The sequence below is a fragment of the Macadamia integrifolia genome, chromosome 1, assembly GCF_013358625.1.
Source record: "Macadamia integrifolia cultivar HAES 741 chromosome 1, SCU_Mint_v3, whole genome shotgun sequence".
Lineage (NCBI taxonomy): Eukaryota > Viridiplantae > Streptophyta > Magnoliopsida > Proteales > Proteaceae > Macadamia > Macadamia integrifolia.
Genome location: NC_056557.1, coordinates 36,027,516 through 36,040,565, shown reverse-complemented (window position 1 = coordinate 36,040,565; position 13,050 = coordinate 36,027,516). Strand labels below are relative to the sequence as shown.

The window sequence follows — 13,050 nt, the reverse complement described above, 5'->3', positions numbered from 1 at the left end:
AAAAAAAAAAAAAAAAAAAAAAAGAAAAAAAAAAAAAAGAAAAAAGAAGAAGAAGAAGTATTGATTCAAAAATCTTTAAGTGTGCAGTAGTAAGGAAGCTCATCAAGAAGGGAAGCAAGAAATTACTCTTTCCAAGGTCCTTCTGTGAGACTTGAAGGACAGAGTGTCCATACAAGAAGGGAAGCAAGAAATTACTCCGACCCAATAGAAACTTCCTAGAGGAGGGAGTAGTGTCACTCTACAAGTTGTTGCTGCCTTAATTTGATCATTATTCACTTCTTGAACGATGTGCAAAAATCTTTAAGTCCCTGACTTATCACTCTTTCCCTTGGATCATCTGCTACTTCATTTGATTGGAGTAAATTCATATTTATTGGTGTGATGAGACTAGATACATTGGGAAATCTCCTATTGCCATGTTGCGAAGACGAAAGTGAAATTGAAGAATTGTTGTCTACACATTGAACCACTTTGGTTTATATTCAGGTCTCTGGAATGCATACAATATTTTTTAAATATCTCAGGATTGCAAATTTATTGATGAAATAATGCAACTAGTTATTGAAGTTAACAATGAATGGTCGATCCAGCAGCAAAGGTCTAAGTGAAAAACTGGCTTAACTTCAAGAGTTATGCTACTCCAAAAACAATTGAGTTGTGGACAGAGGTTTTACTTGTGATTAAGTAAGAAATTCTTGCAAAGGGAAGCATTTCTGATTAGAACCAAGGATAAAACACTCCTATAAGTTTTATAAACATCAAAGGCCTAGCTTTATTGCATTGAGACGAGTGTAGTGCTATTGACACATGGTGAATGGTTGGATGAGCATGAAGAAAAGGTGAAACAAAGACAGAAAAATGAAGGTGTGCATGAAGCATTTGACTGTATATTTCTAAAGATTGGGTTACTCTTGTGACTAGGATTTTCTTATTCATTCCAGGTATTGGTGAGTAGGATTGGTATGTTCAATACAGTCTGCATGTACATGGACCAAAAATTGAGAATTTTCAACCTTGATTATGCGGAAGTGGAGAGAATTTAGTGTTGAAAAATGAACAAATTGAAATTAGATACGTAGTGTCATCATGCATCCCTTTGGTCTTGTGTGGGTAAATGAATGTGAAATTAATGTGGTTTATGGTAGTCCATTGAGCATTCAATGGGTGGGAGCTACCATGGTTCATTTTGTTTTTGGTACAATTCCTGTGAGATGCAACTGTTGCTAATTGGAATATTTTTTAATTATATGACAGTTCCGTAGATTATAGAATAAAGCAATTACGTTTCAGGCAGGAAGGGAAAGAACAGTTGCACTTAGGCCCTTGGAAACTAAGAAGCAAGGGCATTAGGAAGTAGAAACCCGTGGGGTGCTGATAATCAAATTTTCTATGGAAGTAATTAAGGTTTTATTTACTTTTAGTTAATGGTGAAGAAATGTTGAGCAATAGAAAAGAAAATATACAACATGCAGAAATGATTTGACTGAGGGATTAGTCAAGCTGAAGAGACCTGGAGAAGAAGACCAAAAGTGTGCAGTAGTAAGGAAACTCTTCTATGTCACAATCCTACCACAACTTTGTAAAGTATAAATAGAAATGAAAATGGTGACACTTGTCTATGCTAAAATCCTACTACAACTTCGTTAAATATTAATGCCGAAATGAATACCGAAACCCAATTTGAATTTTAAAGGAAACTAGAATTGAGTGGACAAGAACAGAGGTTTTTTGACCTTTCAAATAACTGCTATGATATGTAAGAACAGTTGCTGGAATTCCTAGTTGATAGCAGAAACAAGAAGAATAACGTGAAGAAGAAATACTGTTGGAAATCTACCCAAAGAAACGCCAGTGTATCTGACTTAGATTAGAGGCAATCCATCCTCATGCACCCCATGAATCCACATGGCAGTCCAACTCCTAGTTTACACAGGACTCTAAAATATAAAAAAGATCCTAAAAATTAGCTTAAACTATCCTACCAGCAATAGTAAACCAAAATGAAAACTAAACTGATATAGAAACTAAGATAGACTCAAGCTTGCCCCTTAAACTATTAGAAAGCGAAAGAAAACAGAAACAGACTAAATCCCCAAAATAAAATAGAACTCATTTTATATTATAGGCTCATTAATGAAGCCACTTACAAAGAAAAACCACTGGATTGAAGTCTCAACACATGAAAATAATGCCCCTTTCTGTGATTTGCCTGCATCAAATAATCTCCTGCTGATTTGGAACTTTCTCAATTTTTGATTAAAACAGATATTCATTGACATGGTGGGGCCTTTTTTAATTGATATTACATGACATGAACTGTAATGGCCTATCCAAGTGCAATCTTTCAAAAAGATGAAAGAAAATAATTGCTTTTCATACCTGCTTCTTCAGTACCTCTTATAGAATATTATTTACCCAAATTTTATGTTATTTTTCTTCCGTGTTGGTGTGTAGAAATTCCCCTGAAAGAATTTTTCTTTTTCTAATAGTATCTGTACTTCTCTCTTTCAGGTCTTGTTGACAGAATTTAAAAGTCTCCCACCATTGTTTGAAGATTCGCCGAATGCTGTTCATGAGTTGACAATAGCAAGTAGCATTCTTAACTTGAGCGTAACTCTACCATTTCTGTATGTTCATCATTATTCCTAATTGCTATGGAAAACACACTGTTGGTGATGTAGATCAAAGCATGAAGAAGAGAGCAAAAATAAAATTCAGGGAAAAACACTGTTTCACGTGAACAGTGATTTGGGTCCATAATTTCCTAATTTTATTTTTAATTTAGTTAAGTTTCTATTTTCTGTTTGTCTTGGACAGAAAGTTAGACGGACAGCTTCTAGAGAACTGAGATTTGTTTCCCTTTTGTAGTTAGTAGTTTGTCTTTACTTACTCTGAACACAAGCAATAGTTACTTGTTTTTGGAGTTTCTAATTTCTTTTCTATCCTTTTTCTTAAGTTTCCTTTTTGGTTGTTTCTATTTTGGAGGCAGCCATTCCTTGCCTATGTAATATAATCGACCCTTAGAGGTCTCCCAACAATTTGAGAAAACGAAAAACACAGCTGTGTGCTTTGCTCTGTGAGAGAGAGTATGATGAGAGATCATGCAGACATTGAGAGGCCATGGCTGAGAGACCCTGGAATGAGATAGTCCCCTTTATCTATCTTCTATTTTCTTTTCTTTCATTGCCTACCGATTTCTGTGAGAGAGTTCTTCCCTTAAGTTGTTGATCTGCTGAATACCATTCGAAGCTTGAATCAGCCACTGGATTTGATGTTCGGTCGTTACATGACGGCCTGAGGATATCAAGACATCGATCGTACTGTAGTGTTGGTTCGTAGTTGAACTAACGTCTACATTAGTTGGTTATAGAAGTCTAACCTTTTTATGTTTTTAGAGGTGGATATAATTAAGGAAACTCCTAGGTAATATATACGCTTTTACATGGTTTTTGTATCTGGAAAATTTACATTCTTTTGTAGTAGGCTCTTAGTGATTGAAAGAAAAAAATTGGTTCAGAAACCCCAAGAACGGTCTTAGTTTATTTCCCAAAGTAAAATGAGTTAGGAAGGAAAAATCTGTCTACTAGCATATTTTCAACTCATCCAAGAGAAAAAAAAGGGGGGGGGGTTAAGAATTTCCTTTTTTTCTCAATGCTTATGAGTTATGACAGTATAAAATCACCAAAACATCATGTAGCTTCTTTCTCCTGCTATGTACTAAACTCCCACTGCTCCCTAGATAATCTAACATATAACAAATTGAAGCCTAACACCACTACATATTTACCCTATATTTTGCAAAAATTATCTTTAGGTAAAACATGTATACCTCAAACTGTGAGTTTTCTAGAAATCTCGCTTAAATGCACCAAATCTTCGCTGTAGATGTGTTGTAGCACATTGTTACAACAAGATTTGCAAGGGATTTGGCCAAAAAATTCAAAACAAGGGGTTTTTTGTCGAAATCTCCTATTTTCGGTCGAAACCTCGTAATATGTTGAAATAGTGAAATCTTGCTTTTTATATAAAAATGGTATGGAATTTTGACCAAAACCTTGAAGTTTCGGTTGAAACTTTGAATACCTGCAGAGTTGCATGGCGTTTCGTTTCGACCAAAAAGTTTTGCTAGATTTCAGTGTTGGTGGTTTCGACCAAAATCTCGAACTATGGTCGCACATCGGTTAACTGGGACCTTGGAGATGGGTCTATATACACGGTGGGTATCTCCACTTATGAGCGTAAGCTTTTAAGTAGGATGTTTCAATACACTCGTTTGTCTGAAACTAGGGTGGGCCTGCCTAGGCTGGACTCAATGGGCTTTGGTTGGCCTAGCAAGTTTCTGGCAGTCTACTATCTGTGTTGAAACCTTTAGTTTTCTGTTGGCCCATAACAACATCCCTCTTTATTTTGTTAAGTTGCAGTTATTTTCTGATGCAGACACAATTGATTGTTGTGGTGTGAACTTTCAGGAGATGTATATGAACATGCTGTAGTTCTTAGCGTTAAGACAGAAGACCAAGATGCTTTTGAGAGGGACTTCTTTCAACTTAAGCCTTACTATACGGATACTGGGTAACTTTATAATGACTAGAAGAAACAAAGCAATGAAGTCATCAGATGAAGCTTTAGATACTCTTTCAATTTTGAAAGCTTTCCTAACAAATTTTCCTCTTGTCTGGTGGAACAGTGGCCGCCTTCCTCCATCGCCTCAGGAGTACCCAATCTTGGGCCTTAACCTTCTTAGGCTTCTTGTGCAGAATAGAATAGCTGAGTTTCATACTGAACTAGAATTGCTTTCACCTGTTGCACTGGAAAATCCTTGTATTAAACATGCTGTGGAATTGGAACAATCCTTCATGGAAGGTGCTTACAACCGTGTATTGAGTGCCAGACAAACTGTTCCACATGAGACTTACGTTTATTTCATGGATCTCCTTGCAAAGACGGTCAGGTAACATGTTGGAGTTTGATCAACAATTGTGGCTATTGAGTTTGAGTAAATGTATGTGGGAGCCAAAAACATGTTTACATTGCAAAGGGTGTTTTGGCATGAGACTCCATTCTATGTCATTCATCATGGTTTGGGTGGAAAAGTTCAGAGATATGTAGGTCCAGGTCTTATAATAAGCCACGCCTATGGCTTTTTGTTTGCTATAATATTTCAATCCGGACACACTGGTTTGGCTTTTCTGAATTGTCAAAACCGAGAGATACCTGGTTTCAAATTCAAAGAAATATTCTTGTTTGAACCAGGATCGTGGACAACATTATTCTTGGTTGGACCTTTTTCACAGGGTGGGACATAATGAGTTGGATGGGTCTGTCAAAAATTTGCCACTCCTAATCATGGCTTGTGCTCTGAACACACACAAAGTGCAACCCTGGTATTTGACATTCTATGGAGCCATCGATGTTGGGTCCGCTTTCATTCGTAGCAACCCTTTTAGTGAAATGTTATTTCGTAAATAACCATGTGAACTGTTTGTAGATAATTTACCTTCCTATTTGAAAATTTAAATCTGGGAACAAAAGCTTATTGTCTCATATAAGTTTGAAACTTGGAGTCGACGTTTTTTGTATCTTTTAACCTTTTCTGCCTCTTGCAGAGATGAAATAGCTGGTTGTAGCGAGAAGGCGTATGATTATCTATCAATTATTAATGCCAAGCAAATGTTGATGTTCTCAGCTGATCATGAGTTGCTTGAATATATCAAAGAGGTAGTTCCTCGTACCTTTTTTGCTTTTTTTTTTTTTCTTTGGGGGTGGGTTAAGGTGCTTTTGTTATGTTTGTGTCATGCACATTACAATTGAATTTTACTCGATGTGCCACGGTTTTCAAGTTTGTTGTTGCATCAGTTGAATTATACAATACATATCAGTATTGGATGAGGATGAATCTTATCCGTCATATCTATTGGATCAGCTGATCAAGTAGTACTATCATACTCTGTTCACTGATTGTATGATCCAGATTGTCATCAGTTAGTATCATATCATCCTACCAAAAAAAAGTATCATAATTGTCGAGGTGTCACCTAGGGGTGCCTAGGTGTCCAGGAGCCTCCTTGGGTCCAAGGAGACAACACATATTGTTTGATGCAAGAAAGGTGACCGCACGCCTTGAACGCCTAGACGTCGCTTTGAGTCCTTGTGACGATATGTCTTATATTAGTATTTTGACACTTCACGAGTTAAAGTTGATTTATGTTTATTACTTTGTTTTTTGATGAATGTGTTTATATCGTATCCTGTGCTGTGTATTATTTGTTTGTTTTCTCATATCAGGTCATTACTAGCATAGTTATATTTTATTGCATCGATATGGATTCTCTATTGCATATAAGCATAACAATATAAAATTATCATTGCTATATTGCATATACTGCACATCTAGGGAACCTCGGTGATGCCTAGGCGGGCGCTTTATCTTGTAGACACCTAGGTGGACGCGCCTATTCAGGTACATTCAAAGCAGCGTGGTAGATCAACACGGTTATTTAATAGGGGGAGCAGCAAGAAAGCATTCGTCAATTCTAATTAAACGATGCCAATGCCGAGCATCACCTCGAACTACGATCATCATGCCGTTCATGCAATCGATGCGATTCACACACCCATCATGCTGATTAAACCATGCCCCTCCAATGCCTTGGATCGCTTAGTCGCCTTGACAATTATGTTTAATATTCCAACATCCAATGCTGATCCTCAAATCCTTGGACTTCCTAGAACTCAATAATTGATACTATTTGCTTAGCAATTGAATCCTTTTATTTTATTATTTTTTTCTAAATTTACGTTCGAGGGGAATGACCTCATGACTTTGAATGATGTAGTTTGTCAGAGATATTTTCTAGTACAAAGATACATTTTTTTTAGTGCAAAATTTCTCAGGTTCAAGCTGGTATTCTGCATTTCCAGTGTCAGCTTTTGGGGAGTCTTTCTTTCTTAATCAGCTCCTACATGTAATTATTGATGGCCAGATTCACTCCATAGTGAAAGTAGTAGACCTTACTCAGATTGTAACTCTTTCCTTGTCGAGTCTACATGTCCATGTTTTGTTGGATATTGGTGGACCATCTTACCTAAATGGAATTTCATAGATGCATTTTCCTCCCCTTCATCTCGATTCCTGCGAAAACAGTGCTTGCAGGAGTCCACCTGTAACAGAAATATGATAGCTGATACCATTATGTTCTGCTTGAGATTTATTTATTTATTTTCCCATTTTCACCACATATTTACTCTCATTTGGTTTAGCAATTTGTTGTGCTGCCACTTTACATCGAGTTTTATTTTCGGGTTCACCATTATTTTATTCTTCTATCATTTGAATCTTGTTGAACAGTTGTGTTATAATTTGTTTACATATTTACCATTAGCATTGCATAGAATCTTCTTTGTTTTGTGCCAAGAAGAGAATGAAAATGGAATATTTTGATCTGCCCCTGTTTTTATTTATTTCTTCTATGAAATAAACTGCTTGATCTACAAGGAAGTCCAACAACAATGGTTTGAATTCTGAAACTTCCACATCCATCTTTATTCTCATGTCTGCATTGAAATGTTCTACCAAAAACTTGCATTAAAATGGAACTCCTTCAAATGATGCGGGGGTCTGATGTTTGAGGACGACTAATTGATCAGAAACATATAATCTGTTGTGTGCAGGATCACCCCGAGTGGGAGATAAAAAATGGGTTCGTATTTTTTCAGAAAGCAAAGGAGTCTGCCCCTTGCAAGGAGATACCATCACTACAACTTATCAATCAAACTCTCAGCTATGCCAGAGAATTGGAGCGGATAGTATAAGAAGTTATTTGAGTTCATGGTATACTATGCTCCCTTCAAACAAACAACCTGTAACTGGAAGTTCGTCACATCTTCCATGCTTCTGTTTTAATTGCATTTGGGGTTTGTTTTTATCTTCAAAGGTTAAGAATTAGGATGATTTGATCAAAAGAAATTTTTTAATTAAGTCTCATGAGATTGTAAAAATTCAAGAAACCCTAAAATTTATAAATGTTAAGATACATTCTAAAGCCAATATATTAAGTATGAATAACAAGTATAAGAAGACATAAAATACCTGAGGACTAAGTATTGACTATGACCATGGTTTTAAGTATCGGTGCGTATCGTGCTGTATCGGCCGATACGTATCGGTAGGCATCGGCACGATACATACAGATACGTATCATGAAAATTTTAAAACCCTTATGTATCGATACGTATCTTACGATATACATTGATACGCATCGATACACCACCGATACGCATCGATACTCACCGATACGTATCGATATTCTATGAAAAATTCAAAATTGAAGTGAAATGTACGTTTTGGTATGTATCGGTACGTATCAGTATGTATCGATCGATACACACTGATACAGTCATAAAATGGCCAAAATGGGTAATTTTTTAGAAAAACATAATTTTTTGAGGTGTTTTTGTTTCAAAGTTGCTGCCAATCATTTTTCTCTCTAACTAAAGTGGAAATCAAGGTTGAGAACAAGGATTTTACATTTATGGGTCAATTATAAACCTTGGATTCTTAGTGCGATACTCTCAATTTACTGTTTATGCATAATACATGTTATATATAATTTTTTTTAACTAATTTTTTTTATGCAAATGTGTATAAAAAAGTGTTTCCTATCCATTTATGTGCATATCTTTAGCGTATCCTAGTGTATCTCTGATACGATACGATATCCTCCGATACATATCTTAATTTTGGTCGACTGATATGACGATCGATACCGATACTTTAAACCTTGACTATGACTAATAAGTATTATAAAGGCATAAAATACCTTTAAGACAAAATACTAGCTAAGAATAATAAGTATAATAAGATAAAAGGATTTTGGTCATCCTAAGTAATCTTGCCTAGGTACGGTGTATGAGTTGGTTGCCTCCGAGGCTCATTGGTTTCAGTTATAAATAATTTAAATCCATTGGCAAAGATTCTGGTCAAAGGATATATTTGTTTTACTTTATTTTCCCTCTCTTGAGATGTCAATTTTCATGAACTTCCTTGGGTGAGCGACTTAAATGGTTGACCACAACCACCATTTGCTTCTGGAAGGATGGTTTTAAAACGCAAGTAGGAAGCCTCCAGTCTTGAATTCTTATTGAGAGTTGAGAGTTCTGCCGTTGTCATCATTATCTTGTGTCTTTTTTGGGGAAAGGTTGCTCCGTTGTGACCACTTGGGGTTCAGGTCAAGAAATAATGAGGGCAAGGCTGCGTATATTATGACCCTCTTCGATGGGATCTCGTGAACTAGATATACCCTAATATAAAAAGAAGAAAAATAGTGCTTGTTGGATAATGTGGCCTTTCAAGGCTAGCTGAGTAGCTAAAGATGGTTGTCCATATGGAAGGTGCAAAATTGGAGGGTATAAAAGAGACAAATCTTGACAAAGCAGATGCAACATGTGGATACCAAAAGGGTAATACAATTAGGCCTAATCAATGGTGGAATTATGTTTACAACCCAGAAATTTGTTCTGTTTACACAAAGTAGACAAAGTCGCATACTTACTTTTTGGCCCTTTTAGTAATAATACAATTATTTTTTTCCCATTGAGAGTGAATCCTATCATGTAGTATGCTAACTCCAAAAATATGTAATTTTTAATAATAATAAATTATTTTCAAATAATTTTGAAATCCTTTTTTCATTCTTATATTAAATAATATTTAAAAATAAAATAAAGGACAATCAAAAGAAAGTTATAACTTCTCACTTCATCATTTATATATTCTCTCAACTTGGATTGATAGTTTTGGCTTATGTTTTTAAAGGAAAAAGTTCTCATCCTTGTCATAGTTGAAAATCAATTATAGGTACAGTGACAATCTACCAAATTTCTGAGTTGTTAAAGATGATTCCATTTGCTTTTTTTTTTTTTCAAAAGTTCCATTTGCTCTTACAAAGTCAATAAGGAAGAAGCAAAATTGTAAGATTTTTGAAGAAAAGTACAAATCTTAATAAAGCAAGTGCAACAAATTTGCATTATAAATAGAGGAAAGTGTGTCTCATTATATGCTAATTACATGACAACAAGATAAGTTTTAGGGGTCAACGTTTGTAGCTTTCTCTATGGGATGATGAGAATAGGAGAAATTTGGAATGACTTAACGGAGATAAAAGAACTATTCTTTGATAAGAGTACCAAATCGTGGCCTTGGAGCTCAATAACCCTTCTTTTATATGTCTATAATATTTTGTCGATACCTTATTTTTGTCTCAAGCCTAATGGTATTGCCAAAATGGCTATGAATAATTCGACTTCCATTAATAGCTCTAACCTGGATATTGATGAATACCTAGTCGCGTAGTCATTGTGTCTGTGGAGGAACCAACTAGGGGAGGTGCACAAGTATCCAACTAGAGGGTAGGGTGGTCTTCTCAGCACCCCATGTGTTTGGACATAGAGGTGCATGATCAAGTAGAGATCTTTTCCCTTATTTATTGGAAAAGGCTGGATATGCTGCTGAGGTGCCCAACCTATGACACTTTCTCTTTCCCTCCCCTTTAAAAATGACCCCATACCGATTGCATCCCAAACCCACTAGAGGCCTGCCTAACCCTTTCCTATATTTATTTTCCCAATGGTTGGGAATTTGGGTTGGTTTGAGCTTCTGTTTTTTAAGGTAAACATTACCCTAAAAAACTGCTTTGGATAACAATGAGAACAAAGGGAAGAAAGTGAATCAAGACACGGCAATCAGGTTGTTCTTAAGACTACACCTATATGTTTTTTCTCATTCTTTTTAATAATTAATGTTGCAAGTAATACGCTTTCAAACTTTGCATTGGATATAATGATATTGTTTTTGATAGGATATGAATTTGTTGACTTCCTTAATAGTTTATGGTTAGTCTCACAAGCTCTTTTATCTATCACAATTTGTATCTCAATTCAGTCAAATAGAATGTCATTTTCAACTGCTTCAAAACTACTTATATCTAGAAAAAACTTTTTTATTAAAATATAAAAAAACCTCTACAGGAAAGATTAAAAAGACATAACACATGAATGATATTGATTAGGTTCATAAGATTAAGGGTTAAGGCGGGGTTAGCCATCGGTATATTAAATCTGTGTCTATCTCTCTTCTCTTTCTCCTCTTGGAAAAGTCTCCTGTAACACTTTCATCCTAGTCCTTTATTGGTTGAGTTGCTAGCTCCAGAAATTCGGATGACAAACCTAACCTCCACTTTAAGTTTAATAGTCACACGAAAAATTAAAGAGACATAGCACATGAATGATGTTGATTAGGTTCATAAGATTAATAGTCACAATTGTTTTTAACCTATACTTTATTCCTTTGGAATCATGCTTTGTTTAATGCACTCTTTATTTTATCACTTTTAAGAATCATGGTTTTGCAAGCAAACAAAGATGTACAGCTTTCACCAACAAACTAATGGAACTTTCAATTTAGTATTCATATAATTAGCACTAGTCTTTGAATAGTACAAAATATTCGTATCCAACGATTTCAAATTCAATTAATTTATAGTATATAAATATTTTTTTTGGGTAGATTATTCTATATAAGATGAATACTCTAATCCAATGGTTTGCTATCTTTGGTGTTTATCCAAATCCCAAAATAAAACAATGGAATATGGTGGAGAGAGAGAGAGAGAGAGAGTGAGAGAGAGATGGGCAATGTGCGAGGAGATATCATTCCTTTCCATAGAGCCCTGGGAATAGAGATTAATCTTAGGGTTGGGTGACATAGAGACACGTGCCAGGTCCTCCCAACCTTAGGATCATTCTTTGGTCCCTAGCTTGTGGAGAGGAACCGGATCCATGTGGAAGGAGTGATGGTGGATCGCAAGTGAGGCAATATAGTGGTGGATCAAATGGATGAAATGTCACTCATTCCCATTTGATGGTCAATAAGATGTCAACGTGTATAATTTGTACTAAAGAAAAAAGTGAGTAATAGGCATTGATCTGCACGTTAATCACCGCACAAGTGGATAGCATTATCATGGAATTTTCAAATATTTATTTCAATGCAAACTAAAAATAAGAGAAAATAATGCTATCTGATTGTGCACTGCTATGCTCAAACACAAGACTGTGTGAGAAGATTGCCTTGCCTTTCGTGGTTAATGCCTCTACATGCATGTTGGAGTAATAACCACACGATTGGATGGGTAAACCACCATTTGCACCACATGTTAGTGACCAACACCCATGCGGGTAATAGATGAGAATCATATAGGAGGGCAAGGATCATTTCAAAGGCAAAAAAAAGAGACAATGCCCACCAATGTATGGACGCGGGTGGCATGCCCAAACTTTTTCCAAATACTATTTAGAAAATCATAGAATGGAGTACAATTTAAGGGGCTGATTTTCTTATACGATCAAATCTGAAACTAGATCAAAACTTCAGTCATAAGATATAATTCAGGAGTTGATTATTTTTATCAAACATTTCACCAAACTTTAAGGCAAAGCATATACGATGGATAGTCATACATTAATCCAATGGATGGACATGATCATGTATGATTCATTGTCCTTCACCCCATCCAATGGTTTGATGCACGGCGGTGCATGGTCAAAATTTCAGTCATTAGATAGGATGCAAAAATTAATTATTTCTTATCAAACCTTTTGACCAAACTTTAACATAAAATGATATGTACACAATGATGCATGGTACATGATCATACATCAAATTGTTGCATGGACATGAGGGGAGATTAGCGCAACAACTCACCACATAGATGCAGAAGTGGAAAATCAAACTTGAACCATGCACCTATCCACATAATTTCTAATTCGTCTTAATCATCTGAGCAATCCACATATGGATTAAAACCTCTCTAATATAATCAAGTAAAATACATAAAAAAAAAAGCAAAAAAAAGAACGCTACCTGCAGTGCAGGTACATTCTTAGACACAGTATATATCAAAAGATCATGCTGCCCCACCTTAAAGATACTCCCCTGTGTCCTCCTATTGGCCCGTGCACTGGCGTGTACATGCACCAGCAGTGTAACATTCT

At 35.8% G+C, this 13,050-nt stretch overlaps 1 protein-coding gene across 2 annotated transcripts in view; it reads left to right on the top strand.

Moving 5' to 3' along the window:
* LOC122085887 (26S proteasome non-ATPase regulatory subunit 8 homolog A-like) overlaps positions 1-7,982 on the top strand; it is a 10,018-nt gene extending 2,036 nt beyond the window's left edge. The window contains exons 3-7 of one of the 2 annotated variants that reach the window (XM_042654494.1): positions 2,512-2,590; positions 4,470-4,572; positions 4,688-4,951; positions 5,607-5,718; positions 7,672-7,982. In XM_042654494.1, the coding sequence (XP_042510428.1) occupies positions 2,512-2,590; positions 4,470-4,572; positions 4,688-4,951; positions 5,607-5,718; positions 7,672-7,812 (699 nt within the window). In that variant the 3' untranslated portion in view covers positions 7,813-7,982. Of the gene's footprint in view, positions 1-2,511; positions 2,591-4,469; positions 4,573-4,687; positions 4,952-5,606; positions 5,719-6,394; positions 6,792-7,671 lie in introns of those variants that run through there. The other variant, XM_042654502.1, reaches the window with a different exon arrangement.
* Positions 7,983-13,050: the final 5,068 nt, after the last annotated feature.